Genomic DNA, 17,780 nt, shown 5'->3' with positions numbered 1-17,780 from the left:
CAGTAGGGCTGACAGATACTGATAGTACGGGCCTAGAGCCTTCGATCCCCACCTTTTCTCCCTCACTTCTAGGTTTTTAACCTTGGGGCCCACCCTGTGAGCTCAGGCTACAACCTCCTTGCTGGCTCCATGCAGAACAGTGGTTCTCAAAGGGTGTGCCCTCGACCTGCCCAGTCCGATTCCCTGGACAGAGCCCAGCAACCTGCATCTGAATAAGCCCTCCCTGATCTTGACACAGGCTGCTCGGGAGGGTGGGCCAGGCTCCCTGTCCTGCCTCGGCTTCCAGGCACTTCCAGAACTCCTGCAGATCTGGCCACTGGCTTTTCTCGCCAGGGATGAAGTTAGAGGCCGTAATCTGAGTTTACAGTGGGAAAATAAATATTGGCTCTTTGTGAGACACTTTAAAGGGTCCCTTATTCCAGTGACCCCCGTGACCCTGTAACGGCATAGCCCTCCCCCAAAGCTGGCCCTGGTCTCACCCTCAGGACTGGGGCTGGGTGAAGGGCAGCCTGTACACGCTCAGGCACCCATAGCGGGTGTGAGGTGGACCCCCCACAACACTCATGTATACATGTGCCCCTAGGAACGTGCCCCTAAAATGGGAAGTCGAGTTCATGTCTTCGAATACTTGCCAACATGTGCCTTTTCCCAGACAACCTATCCTGTGAAAATGGTCAGGGCAACTCTGTCAGGGGTGATGAGAACAGCTTCTTCCCAGAATGAGCTTGCAGATCTGAGAGTGGATGGGGAGAAGGGGAATAACTTGCTTTGTGGGTCCCACATTCTCCCCCCTTCCAGCGAAACCTTTCATTCAGCATGGTCCCCACCACCCTCCGTCCTGCCCCACCTGCTGGGCACCCTTCCTGCGCTGCTGGTAGAGAGCCCAGGATCTGCTCCAGGGGAGTCTGGGCCTGACACCCCCTTCCTGCAGCTGGTACACTTGTGCAGCTCTTCCTTCGGCCTCTGAATCCCGCTCCTCCCGGGCAGTCCTGTGCGGGCTGGCTGCCTTGTGGGCCCCGTGTGGCTGAGGACGAGCCTCACACCCCACTGTTGCCCAGAGGCCCCTCGGCACAGGCTGGGAACGTGCCCCGGGTGACACCCCCTGTCTGCTAAGAATGAGCTTCACTTCCAAAGTATCCACAAGTACTAGGGATCCATCTTCCAGCTGGGCGAAGCCCTGTTTGATGAAAACCAAGTCACTAGAATGGTTTTGCCCTGTGGCCCTGAGATGTGCTTAGTACTGACAACTGGAGAGTAAGTGTGGCTCTCCAGAGGAATAAGCTAAGGTAGTTCAAAACTCAGAGGCACTTAGCAAGCAAGGCTCAGAATGTTCTAAGAAAGCCTCCACCTTATGCATTTGAAAACCTGTCACCTGGCAGCAGGCACCCCATCTGAAGAAGTGTGGCCTAAGCCGGCAGGCTGGCCCAGCACGTTGGATACAATGGTCCACAGGCTGGGGGCTCTGGAAGACTGCAGATCTGCCAATGAAAAAAGAAATCCCCATGAAACCTGGCCTCAGACTCTCACCTGAGGATCCTTAACTGTACCCAGGGGGTCAGTAAGGGATCTGAATCCAGACCACTGGCTCATAACCCACATCCTTTCTGCCAGCCTAGGCAAGCCGCTATGTTCCTGCCACTGTCCCGGGTTCCCTGGGTCCTGCACCTGCGGTATTGACCAGGAACAGCCCCAGGCACATGTAGAGCAAGAGACTCCAGTCTCTCTAGGCCTCATTTCAGATTCTGCCAGAGTTCTGAGCCCTACCTCCAAAATTCCCACCTGACTTTTACCTTAAGTGGAAATATGTGAATTCACAGCCGTCTGGCAGGGAAATTTGAATGCCATTTCTTGAGATAAAGAGTCCCCTCAGCCAGGAGTCGTCCCCTGCACTCCCAGCCCCCCATGCCCTGGCCTATGGGTGATAGCAAGCTGGTGGGTCCTGGGATGCACTCCAGGCCAGCAGCCCCAGCACCTGTCAAGTCTAAGGCCCACATGAAGGCTTTAACGCCCCTATGTGTGTGAACAACAGTCCCCTCCTGTAGAAGCTCCAGCCTCCAGCTGTCCCATGGGGGAGGGGTGGCGTCAAGCCCCGTCCTAGTCACAGTAACACTGGGAACAGAAATGTGGGAACCCACACTACCCTTGGGAGACTCCACGCAGGAGACACAAGTCGTGCGTATGTGCTTGTTGCTTGGCCCTTCCCCTGTGTGTGAACAGCCCTCACAGGCACTGAGGCCCCTCGAGGCGAAGCACAGCACCCAGCCCTGGGGGCCTCCGGGAGGGAGGGCGGCAGGCCCATGGCCACGGTGGCCCTGGTTGCTGAGCCCCGTTCTCTCCTGCAGGAATGGCTTTCCAAAGCAGACGGCAGCTCAGCTGATTCTGAAGGCCATCTCCAGTTACTTCGTGTCAACGATGTCCTCTTCCATCAAAACGGTGTATTTCGTGCTTTTTGACAGCGAGAGTATAGGCATCTACGTACAGGAAATGGCCAAGCTGGACGCCAACTAGGCTGAAGTACAGAAGCAGCCTGCGCCGCGCCCCCGCCTCCGATCTGAAAGAAAGAAAGAAAAATCCCCCTCACGCCTGTTGGGAGGCGGAACCCTTTCATTTCCAGTTTTGCTCATCTAGGGAAGATAAGGTTTTGGTTTCCAGTTTAATTGTTTTTGACCTTCTAAAATGTTTTTACGTTAGCACTGATAGTTGGCATTACTGTTGTTAAGCACTGTGTTCCAGACCGTGTCTGACTTTAGTGTAACCTAGGAGATTTTATAGTTTATTTTAATGAAATCCTGCTTGACGCAGAATAGCGGGGAGAGCAGTGTCTTCTACGTGTGGCCGAATCCAGGAAGCCTGTTTTGTAACCGTGTGTCGTGGTGCTTTATTGTACACCCAGTGGCGTTCTTTTTACTCTAATGTTCCTTTTTTTTCCTCAAGAAGAAAGATCATGAATTTGCAGCAGACTTCATTTTTGTTTACTTTTTGTCTTAATGATGGATTTGAAAATGAAAGATTTAAAAGGCAGAACAGAATCTGTTGTCCTTAATTATATTTGCGATTTGGAATTTGTGTGAATCGATTTAGTAAAATGTTAAATTGCTGTGGTGACTGGCTTGTTTCAAGTTACTGTGCCCTTGAGCCCTAGGTGGACTTCTCCTGTCACAGGATGGGGGACCAGAGCAGCTGCCCCCAGAGCCACCACAGGGCCACCGCTGCCTGGACACAGGAGCATCCTCAGGCCCTAATGACTGGTAGGGGGAGCTCATTTAAAGTCTCTCCTTCCATCCTTGTGACACTCGGGCAAGGGCGTTCTCCCCATTTCACAGGTGAGGAAGCAGGTATACTGAAAGCCATGTGGGTGGTAAGTGGCAGACTGGTACTTGAGCCCAGATCTTCAGAATCTGAGCCCAGCTCTCTCCTCCCGTCTGCCCCCTCCTGACAGTCTTTCTGGTTCATGGACGGGCCCAGTGTCTCCGGGCTGCTTGCCACATGGAGCTGGCGAAGCCTGGAGACTTCTGCCGGAGCTGGGTCGGGTCTCTTGTTCCTGTAGGACAGGGTCCCTGTGGCCAAAAACTTTCCAAGGGCAAGGTGCCACTCCCAAGGTCCCCAAGATGTGCTCCCAGCTTTGACATGCTTTCTCACAGCTGTGGGTGTTTAGTGATGCAGATTATAGCTGACCCTTGAACGAGGTGGGGGTTTGGGGCACCAACTCACGCACAGTTGAAAGTCCAAGTCTAATTTTGACTCCCCCAACACTTACCTACCAATAGCCTACTGCTGACTGGAAGCCTTGCTAATAACATAGCCGATTAACCTATTTTGTATGTTACGTGCATTATAGGCTGTATTGCTACAATAAAGAAAGCTGGAGAAAAGAAAATGTTAAGAAAAACGGAAGGAAGACAAAATACATACACCGTGTTATACTGCATTTATCAAAAAAAAATCCTCACGTAAGTGGACCTGTGCAGTTCAAACACATCTTGTTCAAGGGTCAGCTGTATTTACGGAGATCCCAGCTGGACGACAGTGGCTAAACCTTATGTTACCTAAATTCAGCAAAACACAGACACTCTTTGCTTCAGAAGGTACATTTGCCTAAAATGCACAGAAGACCGTTTCTCTCTAAAAAGAAATAGGCCTGCTTCTAGAACAGACTTTAACCAGGAGAAAATATGCAGCACACACATATCAGAGATGAACATGAAGGATCAGTTTTCCTTTCCCAACTGTGCCTAATGAAATCAAAATAGAAGTCCCAAGCCATCACACAACCATGCTTTTCAATGAAAAGGCAACTGCTTCTAACTCAAACCTGAAAGACAGACAGTTTTTTCCAAGTTTCTCATAAAGGTAAGGTGTTGTTAATACTTTTACTTTTCTTCCCCAAGATCTCTACTGAGTCTACACTTCCTACTTCTTGATTAGAATTTGATAAAAAAAAAAAAGAAAAAAAAGAAAAACTTTATTGTGGACTTTTCAAGACGCATCTTAAAATGTCATCAGGTCAAAAGTAGTATCTTCAAAGTGTTTGCTTGGACAAACCACACGGTGCAGTCATTCACCCAAAAATAAACCGTGCTATTGTTAGCTGGGGATGGTGATCATTTGCTGTGTGCCAGTCACTGTCTTGAGCCCCTCAGGGGCATAACTTCATCGTGCCTCAGGGATAATTTGATGGGCACTTCCTGTTTTCAGAGCCATTTTGCAGCTGAGAACACTGAGGCTGGGAGAAGTTAAGTAACTTCCTAGTGATCACACGACTAGTAAGTCACCACCAGACTCAGATGCAGAGATGCTGACAACTACAGTGCAGGGCCCCTGATGGCTCACTCTTATCAGCAACAAAAGGAAATCCAGTTAACCATGGTGGTATTTTTTTTTTTTTTTAATGCTTATTTTTGAGAGAGAGAGAGAAAGCGAGCGAGCTGGAGAAGGGCAGAGAGAGAGGAGGAAGACGGAGGCTCCCAAGTGGGCTCTGTGCTGACAGCAGAGACGTTTAACCAACTGAGGCACCCAGGTACCCCCACCGTGGTGGTGTTTCTAACTTGGAGACTGAAACACAAAAGGAACCGAGGGTTAAAAGGCCTCTAGGTGAATTGCATTTCCTCAACTTTGAAGAAGGGACCACAGGAGCAAATCCTATTATTTAGCAAGGGGCCTCCACTAGATGGCGCTAAGAGGACTGGGAAGCAAATACAGGAAAGGGAGCCAGCTTAGGCTCTTCCTCCAGCACACACAAAAGAATAAGTTGCAGTTGTCGGGATTTGCGTGAATTATTTACCATAATCACCTAAATGTTTCTAAACTTTCACTAATCCAAAGTGCGTCTCGCCCCTGAGATGTGGGCTCATTGAAGAAATGCTTTTCAGTGAAACAGAAAAGAGAGCCAGCCAACTGCCTGGGATTCCCATCATGTCTAAACCACCCAGTTAGTTTTTAAAACCAGGATCAAAAATTGTTCTCTGATGTCAGCCTCATGTTTACAGGGGAAAAAGAAAACAGCTCATTACTTGAAAGAAAACTTGGTGTAACTGCAAGGAAAACTTGAAATGCACACATGCCTCCATTCAAAAGAGCCGTTGCAGTTAGTGAAATTTACCAAAAATGAAATTATTCTGTAAGCTAGGGGCTGTGCAGCCCTGCAATCTGGTGGTGGCACTAGATAGACAACAGCCACCCCCCACTCCCTGTTCCTGAGGAGCAGCCCTTGCCCTCGGCAGCTGGGCTCTGCCCTCAATAATCCAGACAATTTCCTCCGCCTCCTGCGTCTGAGATCTAACACAGCACCATAGCTCCAACTGGGACTAATATGACAGTAATAACTACTGTGTGTGTCTGTGTGTGTGTGTGTGTGTCTGTGTGTGTCTGTGTGTGTATGCACACCCATATCCCAGTCCTCTACATCCATTCAGCTGGATGGCAACCCTGTGATGTTGGTAATACTATCCCTATTTTACAGACGAGAAAACTACAACACAGAGAGGTGAGGCATATTCCCCAAGGTCACACAGCTCTCAGTGCTAGAGCTGGGACATGAGCCCAGTTGTCTAACTAAACAAAGTGCTCCCCACTGTATGTTCTCTGAACCTCCAAGGTGGCCTCTCCTTTGGTATGTACTCCCAAGTTCTGCTGCAGTTAGGCAGGCCTTCTTGCCTATTCCAGACAGGTCGTGTGTGGCCAGCCCTGGCAGCATGAACAGAACGTGTTAGAGGACAGATGAATAGAAATGTATGTTAAAGCCATCTAGGGGCCAACGGGATTTACTGGGTACTTACTATGAAAAGAGCCTCAAACGGGCAAAGGCAGGTGAGACCCTGCCTCTGTCCAGCCAAGTGGGAGACCCAGAGACATGCGTGCTAAATGGGCAGGGACTCGGGAGGGAGCTGTGTGCCCTAGCTCAGTGTTGCAGGGGGTGGGGGTGGGGGTTGTGCAGCAGAAGACATAGACAGGACTTCATAGGTCAGGGTGATACATGGTAAGTGGCCACAAAGCACACAGGCCTGGCGGTGCCAGCCAGGGGAGCTACGGGTCTGCCGGGGGCCAAGAAGCCCAGACCTGCACCCCACGTGCAGCCAGGCCAGCCACATCCGCCATGGCCCCTGCTCCCTGGCTCTGGCCCCGGCATGTGGAGCTGTCCATCTGTGCCTGTGTTTATCTGGCAGAATTCCTCCTGCCCGTTCAGGGTCAGGCGGCTGGGTCTGGTCACAGCTACAGTCTGCCCTGACAGAGAAAAGGCAAGAAGGCAAGAAGACAGGAGAAGAAAACAAGAGATGAGCAGTCACTTCCATCTCGTCCAGTCATGCAGTCCCGATCCTGGTCCCCATCTCGAGGCCGGAGAGGTGGAAGACCCAACCGGGCCGGTCAGGGCCGGGTGCAGGCAGTCCTCAGGCAGTTTCCTCAACATGTCACTCGGGCTGTGTCATCATTCACCCTGAGTGGGCCGGCACTCCCTCTGTCAGAGGCAGCGGAGGCTGGGGGATGGCCCGGACGTTTCCTTTCGTTAGCAACCGTGATGTTTAATTTTCCTGGCCCGGCGCCACCGGCCAATGTTATCTTGGGAACTGGCTTTGGTGCGGCCTCAGAGGGATCCCCCTGAAAGCACCGGGGTGGGAGGAGGGTCCTGGGCCCATCCCTGGCTGAGAAGAAAAGGAAACGCTCAATGGCCAGGGGTGAGGCCACCTTTCCTTTGGCATTTCTTCTGTTTATAACTTAACCCGATGTGTTTGCTTCTGGGGGCCCCCTGATATCAAAATAATATCCCATGACCCTCCTGACAGGCGAGGCAATAAAACTGCTCATTAATCCCGGCCGCCATCACTGCCCCGCCATGCTCCTTAGCAAAGGTGTGTAAATAGATTGGCCTTTCCCTGACCCCTAAAAACCAACTCAGCCGGGCTGCTTTGTCAAACTCCAGAAAGTGTTTCACAAATGCTCTCTCCACAGAAGGTACTGTCTTCCTCAAATCCCTCTACCACCAAAGCAACACTCACCCCTCCCACGCCCCCCACCTCACACGCCGAAGGAGACTCCAGAGCCCCATGTCAGCAGAGTGCAGAACTGAGGGATACGCAGAAAAATACCCACCTTGAACAGGATCACCCAGGACACAAAGCAGCTGAAATTTCCCCTCGGAGAGGCTGTTTTTGCCCCGTAAATGCAGACCTTTGCTAACAGCCCCCTTGAGTATGCTTAGAGGGGTCACCCAGACTGCCTTCCAGAGTCTGCTGGGGCCCGGCACCCAAAGTCGAGCAGGGGCATCATGCACCCTGGAGCACATGCCACAGGCACTATAATCGTGGAGGAAAAGGCCTCGGATTTCCCTGAACACTGTCCCAGTGTCTCAAGGTGAAGGTCCCTGCCACGGCTGTGGGCTTGTGACCATACTTTACTGAGGGCAGACAGCTCAGAGTCCCAGAATTACAGCCTCCAAATCTTCTAGCAGGCCCATGACCACAGCATGGGGAAACCCAGCCCTAGAATGCATGGAAGCAGATCACCTGTGCCATGCTGGCCAAAGTGCCTTCTGGCCTTAGCCCTGGGGCAGGCAACTTTGGTCTCAGGGACTTAGATGTCCTACCACTCCTATTCCCACATACAACCTTCCCACCTATGAGCCCAGACTCCTGGACTAGGACCCTGGCTGATGGCATGGGCCCTGCCTGAGCACTCCAGCCGCCCGATCAGGCCGCCCACTCAACCTTCTCCACATGCCCGCCTGTACACCCCATGCCCAGGCTGGCCAGGGAAGCTGGTATTGCTGTACGTTGAAACGGCAAGGCTTCTGAAGCTTAAGAGAATAAATTAGAGTAGGCTTCGAGCAGGCTCAGCTGCAGTGGATGGACAAATTGATTTGCTTGCCATCTGGGAGATTAAATTCCACCGCCCAAAATGGCAGTGGGGTAATGAGCTGTCAGTCACACGGTGCAGTGCCAGATTCGGCGCCTAATTGAACCCCGGCAGCTCCTCATTACGTCCCACGGAGGTCATGCCCGTGGCATCCCACCTGGAGGCAGCCCCTAAAGGCCTGGAGAGAGGTCACCTGGCCCTGTGGCACATCCCGGTTAGGGAAACGCCACCTCACGGATAGGCCAACTGTGAGGAACTCTCACTTACTCACGGCCTTAATTCCGGGCAAATCCAAATGACCAAGGGGATGTTCACAACTTCCCTTAAACAACCTCGCTAGGCAGGGGGCCCTCACCTGAACCCTCCTGGACCTCCGGACCTCAAGTGGCCCCAGTCACTCCAGGGCCTCTACAGGGCAGCACCCAGAGCCATCAGCCACGCAGCCCTTTACAGCACACAAGACACGTGCACGCACACGGCTGCCTCAGGCCTCACAACGGGCTGGGATGATGGCACAGCATTTCCATTTGCAGAACGGTCAAAGGAAGAGGGACCCATGGAAGTTCTGAAGCTGCCTCCTGAAGGGGACATGGGCCTGGGTCCCGAGGAAGGCTGCCCAGCCTCCCCCCGCCTCACCTCCCCTCCTCCGCCCCTCTTTCCACCAGTACAGACTGTTGCACCCCTCTCTTACGTCGCTTTCAGGCCACCGTGTATGCCAGTGCCTCAGTCTGGAACATGCCACGGCCACCTTTTCTTCGTCATCCTGCTCAACCCTCAGGTCTCTGCTCTCAGACCTCCATTCCTCCTCCTTCAGGAAGCCTTCCCCGATCCCCTGTCTGTCTAGGCCAGGTGCCCTGTCTCGGTGCACCAGGCACACTCAGCAGCCACAACACTGTGCCTCCTGGATGGCTGTCATGTGTTCACACGGCTGTCTCCCCATCACCCAGCAAGGATCACTCACTCACACACATCCCCTGAGCCCTCTGGACCCATCAGTATGCGAGGCCCTAGGCGTGCAGCAGTGGACAAGCAAAAGAAACCCTGCCCTCCGTGAGGCCGGGGAGAGGGGCCTTTGCCCTGTGGGGCACCGTCGGTGTCTTACCCCAAGGACCCAGATGGGAATCACTGTGTGAGCAGACTCCACCAGGACCTCAGAGGCTAGTCACCAGGCAGACAGCCTGAGTCAGACAAGGCAGTGAGAAGATTGGGGAGAACGTGGTCGTTCCCGAAAATCCATCCCTGTGCAAGTCAGCCAGGGGCACCACCCTGCTGGATCTCTCGCTTCATGCGGGCACACGGTGGCTTCAGAGTGAAGTGTGATGTTGGCCCCAGGCCCCGGCACGGCACCCTCTCGCCACACTGCTAACCACAGCCCAGATCTCGTGGCATCTGGTGCTTCTGCTTTCTTTGGCTCTCGATTTGAAAAGGGAGTGGTCATGGGAACTTTCTGGCCAGATGCTAAATCCACGATATCCATAAACAGGGAAAACAGTAGAAAATGTTTGCAGGAGAGACCTCTGAGTTATCGCAGCCAAGAGCTTCTTGCCTGCGTGCCAGGGGGCCTGGTGCACAAACTTTCCAGGCAAGGGTACCGGCCACAGGGCAGGTGTCCTTGGGGGGAGACTAGCACCACTTCCTGATGGCCCAACACACAAGCCCGAGTCAGGGATCTCCTGCTCACAGACCCAGCCCCAGGACAAGCCCCGCTCTCAGTCCAAGGCCCAGATTCTACCAGCGGAAAGAGGACAAGGGACGTGTCGGCCCCTATGAGTCTCCGACGTGCCCCTGACAGGGTATGGGTCTGACCCTCTGAAGCCCAGACGCCACAGCACAGCTGCAGAATCACACTGACACAGGGCCTTCAAGAACCCATCTGCCACTCGCATGCTTGTGTAGGAAGACGACAGTAACACAGCCAGCCATGACCGGGTGCAGAGGTGGCAGCGGTTTGAGTACCTGGTACACTAAGGAGTCCACGTGCGTTCTCTTGTCAAATCCTCCTCATCACCCTGCAAACTGAACACCATTATCCCCACTTTCTAGGTGAGGGAGCCTGGCTCAGAGAGGTGAAGTTTCTCGGCAAGCCACACAGCAGGACCAGGCAGATAACCAAGACTCAGAACCAGAAACGGGCCATCTGCGAGGTCCACCCTTGTTCACTCTGGTATGCTGTCACCCCCTGGCCTCAGAAGGCACATCGCCCCATTTTACAGATGAGGAAAAGTAAGGAGGAGGTCAGCGGCTTCTGCAATGCCATAGGTAGCAAGTGGCATGTCTCGTGCCTCCCGCTGGGCCTCCTGAGTAGAGACCGAAGACTCCAGCAAAGCCTAAGCTGACACCAGCCCCACGCTCTGCTCCTCCACAGGCTGGGGACCTGGCCGGGGCCTTCCAGTAATTAGTGGGCTCTTGTTAAGACCCAGTCGCGCCGTTCTCGGGCCAGGAATTGTTTTTGTTCCCGTGCGGAGGCCCTCGCAGGAAGGCCAGGCGCACGTGCGCAGCCCCATAAATCCAGCCGGCGTCGCTCATTACAACGTTCTGCTTCACGACTCCGCCGGCCCCAGCCTGCTCGGGCTTCGCGGGCCCCGGGCCTCCTTGCAGCCAAGCTCGGCTGCCCCGTGCCGCCCGCAGCCTCAGACATGAGCTCATCCAGCGCGCGGCGTGTGAGGAAGTGGCCGGGCGGTGCTCTCGGCAGCAAGGGGACAATGTGCCCATTAAGGCCGTCAGCTGTCAGTCCCCCACCAGTGCACACCGCCCCGCTGAGGCAGGACCACCCCACTCAGGGCCCTGCCCTCGCTCCAGTTCGTGTGGACGTGCCCTGTGGTGTGGCCTGTCCACCCTGACAGTGGCCACAGAAAGTCGAAGCAGGGCAGGGAGGACTTGGGTGACAGGAGAAGTGATCTTCAGGGACCAGCGGGCCCTGAGTACCGTCCTGCCTCCTCATGGAATGACCAACTCCCTGTGACCTCTGGGGAGGTCCTCTGGACTCTCTGAGCCTTCACTCTCACAACTATAAAATGGGAAGCTACTCCCTGCTCTGGCTGGGGAAACACTGCTCTGCAGCCCGTGACCTTGAGCCATACTTTGGCATTCCGATAGTACGAGACTGGCTGGGCCTCTATTTTTGTGGTCTGAGAAGGGAGGAGGAGCGAGTTAAGTCACCCCACCTCTTGGGGGTGTGGTCTCGTCTGTGAAATAGAGTTGGCAACACAGTGTCGCGGCCAAATACTTCAATAAATGTGATCTATTTCTTACTATTGCTCTGATTCTCATAAAGGTTAGAAGCCAGGCACCTGCCATGGCCAGAATCCAAACTCTGGCTATGGTCAGTGTTTGAGAGTAGCCAGTTCATCTTCATGCGGGCCAAGTTTAAAGGAATCTGGCCAGGTGGTTACCAATACCATGTGTAACCCCAACCTTATTGTTTGTAGCTGGAAGTGCTGGAGTTATTAGTAAACCCTTCTCCATCCGGTGCTAACACAGCTCAGAGAAGATCTAGGCCATGTCCAGTTTGGAGGGAACCTTCTAGAACCTTCAGGACCAATATGGTACACATGAACCACATGAGACTATTTAAATTAAAATTAAGTACAATTTCAAATTCAGTTTCTCATTTTTACTTATCACATTTTAAGTCCTCAGTGGGTGGGCACATGTGGCTAGTGGCTATTGTATTGAGCAACACTGCTCTAGAACCTGAGTTGGTGGAGCTCTTCAGGGTGACACTCCAAGCTTTTCATACCATTTAACTTAGCGTATGGAGCAACAACCATGGCCAGGGCATTTCGATCAACCAATGGTTCTATGCTACCGATAGTGAAAATCATGGTGGTAGAAATAATAATATCCATGTAGTGAACATTTCTGTGTTCCAGGCACTGCGCTGGGTGCCTCACACTCATTGCATTAAACTCCCCCCCCTCCCCAAATACTCTACAGTTTGTGAACTATCACCACTTTACTTGTGACAAAATGGACTCAGAGAGAGTAAAGAATTCAAGCAAGGTAGAGAGGCAAGGCCAATTTGGACTTGAAAGCCAGCCTGCCCATCAGGTACAGAACCCATGCTAACCTTCTTCTGTGCTTTGACCAGATTTACACTCGGAGGGTAACTGTTCTTTCCAAAAGGTTTCTATCCCCTTCCTGCCTTTCTCTTAGCTTTGAATACTTCCTGCTCTCAGGAAAGCTCATACCTGTTTGAGCCTAGGCCAAGGCTCATGCTCTCCCTTGGTTGCCGGGAGGAATACCTTGGGCTGGACAGGCCTGTGAAGGCTGCTGCTGACCACTGGGGCTGCTCTGGCCCCATCAACTACCCCTGGTGCCCAGAGGGACCTGCTTACTGGGCCCAGGCGCCACGTGGGGAGACCACAGATGGAGGCCCCCGCTGCGCTGCCACACCTCTTCGGACAGCATGGCCCAATGCGAGGGGCAGATCAGCAGAGCCAAAAGGGACAGCCAGTATCAGGGAGATGCCCCAGGGTGTGTGCCTGTGAGTGGGACCAGATCCTGTGTTCCTGCCCAAAGCCATACCTACAGAATAGAATACACTGAGACACAGCGAGGAGGACACAGTGACTGGCCAGGCCCTGGGAGTGAGCCCCAGCACATTCATTCTCTCACCCCTCCATTAGCTGTCTGCTGAACAAAGGAGTGCCAGGGTCACCTTCTGCAGATCAGGTCCCTCTGGGCCATAAAGCACCTTTGTCCCACCCACCATTCCCAAATGCCTCTCTCCCACTGTAGCCTTGCGACAACCTGAGAGGCAGACAGGCAGGGCAGGGAGGACCCCCAGCTTGACAAACGGAGAAACTGAGGGCTGAGGAACAAAACCAATTTCCCAAAGCCTGCAAACTGCCTCCCCCCCACCCAACCCTCAAGTCTTGACTACAGGGCTCATCACTTGATTACCAAGTCACTCTTTAAAGGGAGCATTTTACATGGACAGGGCATGCCGTGGGCTCTGTGGTTCTTGTGGCCACACAAGGACCCCAGAGGTACAAGTCCATCCTGCACCCCCACCCTCTCCAGCACCCCAGCAGGCCATCCTAGGCTCTAAGTCACCAGGGCCGATGATCAGGAAGCTCACTTAGCCAGATGCTGAGCATGTGGGACACTTCCTCTCCTGTACTTGCTTAGAGACCCCGGGATCTCAGGCACCCCCCACTGGCCCTGGGCAAGGCCGACTCTCCTGCTGTTACACCCCAGAGAGCCATGCAGGCCAGCCAGCTTTCACTAGGGACACACCAGAGATAGAGTGCACAGGCAGCCCCCACATCCGGACCCCTCTGCCCGCTGGCATGGGTCTGCTGTGGTTGTATGAGCCAAGCTGGGGTTTCCAGGCTTCAAGCTGAAGCAACATCCGAAATGGGCTCACACCTCCGTGAAGGCGGGGGGACGGACTACACCATCCCTAAGGCCTGATCCTACATTTGTCTCGCTCAAGCCCTAGGACTCCAGTTTAAGAGCCTTTTTATAGACTCCTATAAAGGAGAAAGTGAACTTTTAACATGTTTGCACTCCACTAAGTCAATACGCATAAAAGGGACAAGAGCAGAGTGTCCTCTGCCCAGATGCAGGCCAGCAGGGTGGGCAGGCAGCGTCGGGGCCATCCCGGCCCCCACGGGCACTGGTGGTCACTTCTCCTCCCAGCAGGCCTACCGTGTGGCCCCCAATTAGCCGGCTGCCGTCCACCAGGGCCGTGCGCGGGCACTAATGAAGCCAGAAAGCCTTGCCTGGTGGGGCTAATGGGTGGCTCCTGGCCTCACTCAGTCGAGACACTCCCCCAGACGTGCGGTTTTCATGGGAAGATTGAGAGGAGCAGAAGTGCGGAAGCTGTAAAGTTTTACTGGGAATTCTCAACCATCCTCCCTTGGCCCTGACACCCACACTGCCCTTCATTTTTAAGAGAGCTTCCTTTCTGCTTTGAACTTACTCCTTAAATCTAAGCAATGCTGCGCCTGCCTCCAGGATCTAGCATCTGGGCTCGAACTCTAGACATCCCTGCCTGCCCCGGAGGGAGGGGAGAAGACTGCTCAGGCACTCCAGAGGGCCTTCTGCTTCCCAGCCGTGCCCTGGAACAATCCCCAAGGAGGCCATCTGCCTGCCTGCCATCATGCTGAGATCCTGGGAATCCAGGTTTCATGCATGAGACCTGACACACTCCTTGGGATCAGGTTTACAGACAACGCACTCAGCTCTCTTCTCTTTGTCCGTTCATTTGTACTGCGTACCTACTGCACGCAAGCCCTTCCAAGGGCAAGCACTGTCTCAGTGGTTGAGAAAGAGGACATATGACTGCGGGCCCCTGGGTGGCTCAGTCAGTTAAACGTCCAACTTCAGCTCAGGCCATGATCTCATAGCTTGTGAGTTTGAGCCCCATATGGGGCTCCGTGCTGACAGTGTGGAGCCTGCTTCAGATTCTCTGTCTCCCTCTCTCTCTCTCTCTGCTGCTCCCCTGCTCACTCTCAAAAATAAATAAATAAACATTAGAGAGAGAGAGAGAGAGAGAGAGAGAGAGAGAGAGAGAGGACATTTGAGTCCACTTCCAGATTCGAGTCTCAGCTGTGCTGCTCACCAGCTGTGGACTTGGGTGAGTCACTTGGCTTCTCGGGGTCTACAACTTATCTATAAAATAGGAACAATACTACCCCCCTGGACACCCCCACCATGAGGTCACTGCGAATGCTAAATGGCAGGGTACATGTGCCCCAGCACACAGCAAGCACTCAATAAACGGTAGCTTAGTGCCCTAACAGCTCTGTGAGGAAGATCCCATTCTCTCCTGAGAACAAGGGAACAGAAAAGGTTAAATAACTTACTTCAGGTCACATAGGAAACAGGGACAGAACTGGATTCAATCCCAGCTCTTCAAGGCTCCAGGGCCACAACCATAAATGCTGTAATGCAAAGTACCCCAGGCATGGGAGGACAGCAAGCCCCTGCATCACTGAGAAAAACTTAGTGTCAAGAAACCCACCTAGAATTTTGTAATCAGCAAATCTACAAAGGCATTATTTTAATTTCAGCATCATGGTTTAGTGTGGTTTCTTGGCGTGAGTTAGTGACAGCAGAGAGAGGGTGGAATTATCATGTTTCCAGGGCTCAGGGGAATTGGTTTAGTGCATGGGAACAATTTATTATCTGCTGTCGGAGATCAAACCCTCACTCCACAGGCAGTTGGTAATTGTGGCTCCTGAGAAGCCAGTCCCTGCAGCATCTCAGCCAGCGGAGGCCAGGCTGATGCGAGCCCCTCTGGTTGCCCTCAGGGAGGGGTGGGGCAGGGAGGGACGGCAGGCTGGCATCTAGCTCTCTGCCACATCCTGCTCTGGAATTACTGGGACAATTGGTATCTCTCTGCAAATTCTGAGGACTGTGTGCTAACTACCTTTGTGGAATTCTTACTTTCCAAGGGAATTTTTTTTTAATAACTCACAAAACAGTTTCTCTTTGTTTCTGAATGGATCAAGGACTCCTTGGTGTGAAGTCTTGCAAACCTGCAGCCATGTTCAAGCCTGCAATCAATGAAGGGTACAAGTCAGAAGTGGATGGACCCATGGGGAATGTGTACGTAGGAGACAGGGAAACTAAGAACCAGGTAGAGAGGGTCTGCTCAAGATCCAGGGACCAGTCTTGTATCAGTGCTGGAAATCAAGCAGCGCTGTCTCGGTCCTTCTGCCTTTTTGTTTTTGCCCCAGCTTCCTTTATAACAACCTTGAAATGCCTAAAGCCCGTGGTAATTGTCTGTGCTAAATTCCTCTTTGGATAAAGAACTGAAGTGTTCTTTCTAAGTTGTTAAAAGGTCCAGGGATATGCAAACCAATCCAGTTCTGGGAAGAAGCCCTCCATGGGCAAAGGCTGGCCTGTTCAGGGAAGATTCCTGAGGCCTTAAATAAAGCAAAACCCCAAGGCTGTTTGCCTCTATCCTCACCTCCCCCGCCCCGAACCCCGCTTGTCCATCCACACAACCCAACAGTTCCTCTCAACAAAGCCCGCTGCCAGTTGTAGGCTCACTTCTGCAAGCCATGGTGAAGAGAGTGGTTTAGCGCTTGCTCTCGGATACACCAAAGCCAAAGGTATTTCTGAAAAAAACCTCACAGATCCCATGGCCATGTTGGCTTTGTCTACAGCCATGAACGTGGAGTGGGCTCCCTGTGGTTCCCTGACTGCACTTGAAACCCATCTCTTGGCTGGCGCTCACCTTCCTGGGAGCTTCTGTACTCTGGAGCACAGACCCAGAGCCAAAAATTATGGAAGAAAGCAACCAAAGGGAGACAAAGTGTTGTCAAAAAGCCCACAGTCCTGACTCCATAGGAAAGAAGGTGCATGGAACGGTGGTTCCATGTCACGCGTGATTACCCTCCCTTCTCTTTGCTCCTAATGTGCTGTTAGACTTAACCCTGAAGGAAACGCGTGCTCATGAGGACACACAGGCTAAAGACACACCCATCCATGAAGCTCTGCTGAAGAGGGGCGGTCTGGATCCCTGCTCTGGAGCCCAGGAGGGTGAGGCAGGAGACAGATCTCTGGGGTGGGTCTAGGACACGCACTGCACTCACCGTCTCCTGCCCCAAACCTCAGGTCTTAGTGTCTGTATTAGTTTCCCACTGCTGCTGTAACAAATTACCGGGAACTTAGTAACTTGAAACAACACAAGTTATCTTACGGTTCTGGGGGTCACAAGTCCCACCTGTGTCTCACTACACAAAAAATCAAGGCATCACCAAGCTGTGTTCCTTCTTGAGGCTCAAGGGGAGAATTTTTTTCCTTGCCTTTTTGCACCTTCTCAAGGCTGCCTGCATCCTTGGGCTTGTGCCTCTCCCCCCCTCTATAAAGCCATTCCAGAAGCATCTTCTAACTTCTCTCTGCCTCTCTCTGACCTGTGCTTCCATAATCTCTTCTCCTTTTCTGACTCTGACACTCCGCCTCCCTCACTCACTGACAAGGGCTCTTGTGAAAACACTGGGCCCAACAGGAAAATCCATGGTAAGCTCCCCATCCCCAAACCCTTAACTTAATCACACCTGGCAGGTCACCTGTGCCATGCAAGGGAACACCCACGTTCACAGGGTCTGAGGATTAGGATGTGGATATCTTTGGGGGGCAGGACTCTATCGATGAGAGGGTCTTCATAGACCCTCAGGACATAAATGCTCCTCGTATCAACAAAAACAGAAAGGTAAGCTGTCATTATCAGGAAAGGATTAACAGAATCTGTCACCAAGGGAAGGAAATCCATTCAGTGATGTACAGCTTTCCCTACAAAGCTCTTGGGCTCCTAGTGTCACCTGATGAATGTGACTGTGAGAGTACCTTCTGGTCCAGGAGACACAAAGTCCCTTTCCCATGGCTGGGTGGGCCCCAGGGTCCATGATGCCCTCAGCCATTCCCCACCAGACTGCACCCCACACAGACCTTTCAGAGTACCACCCGAGAAGCTT

General features: G+C 52.9%; 1 protein-coding gene across 4 annotated transcripts in view; it reads left to right on the top strand.

Annotated features, from left to right (window-relative positions):
• The window catches only part of LOC115516119 (core histone macro-H2A.1), an 80,100-nt gene extending 76,997 nt beyond the window's left edge, over positions 1-3,103 (top strand). For all 4 annotated transcript variants that reach the window (XM_030318538.1, XM_030318549.1, XM_030318527.1 and 1 more), the window contains exon 9: positions 2,343-3,103. In XM_030318538.1, coding sequence (XP_030174398.1) covers positions 2,343-2,508 — 166 coding nt within the window. In that variant the 3' untranslated portion in view covers positions 2,509-3,103. The remainder of the gene's footprint in view (positions 1-2,342) is intronic.
• The last annotated feature ends 14,677 nt before the right edge of the window (positions 3,104-17,780 follow it).

This window comes from Lynx canadensis, chromosome A1 (genome assembly GCF_007474595.2).
Source record: "Lynx canadensis isolate LIC74 chromosome A1, mLynCan4.pri.v2, whole genome shotgun sequence".
Classification (NCBI taxonomy): domain Eukaryota; kingdom Metazoa; phylum Chordata; class Mammalia; order Carnivora; family Felidae; genus Lynx; species Lynx canadensis.
This window is presented reverse-complemented; position numbering and strand designations above follow the sequence as displayed.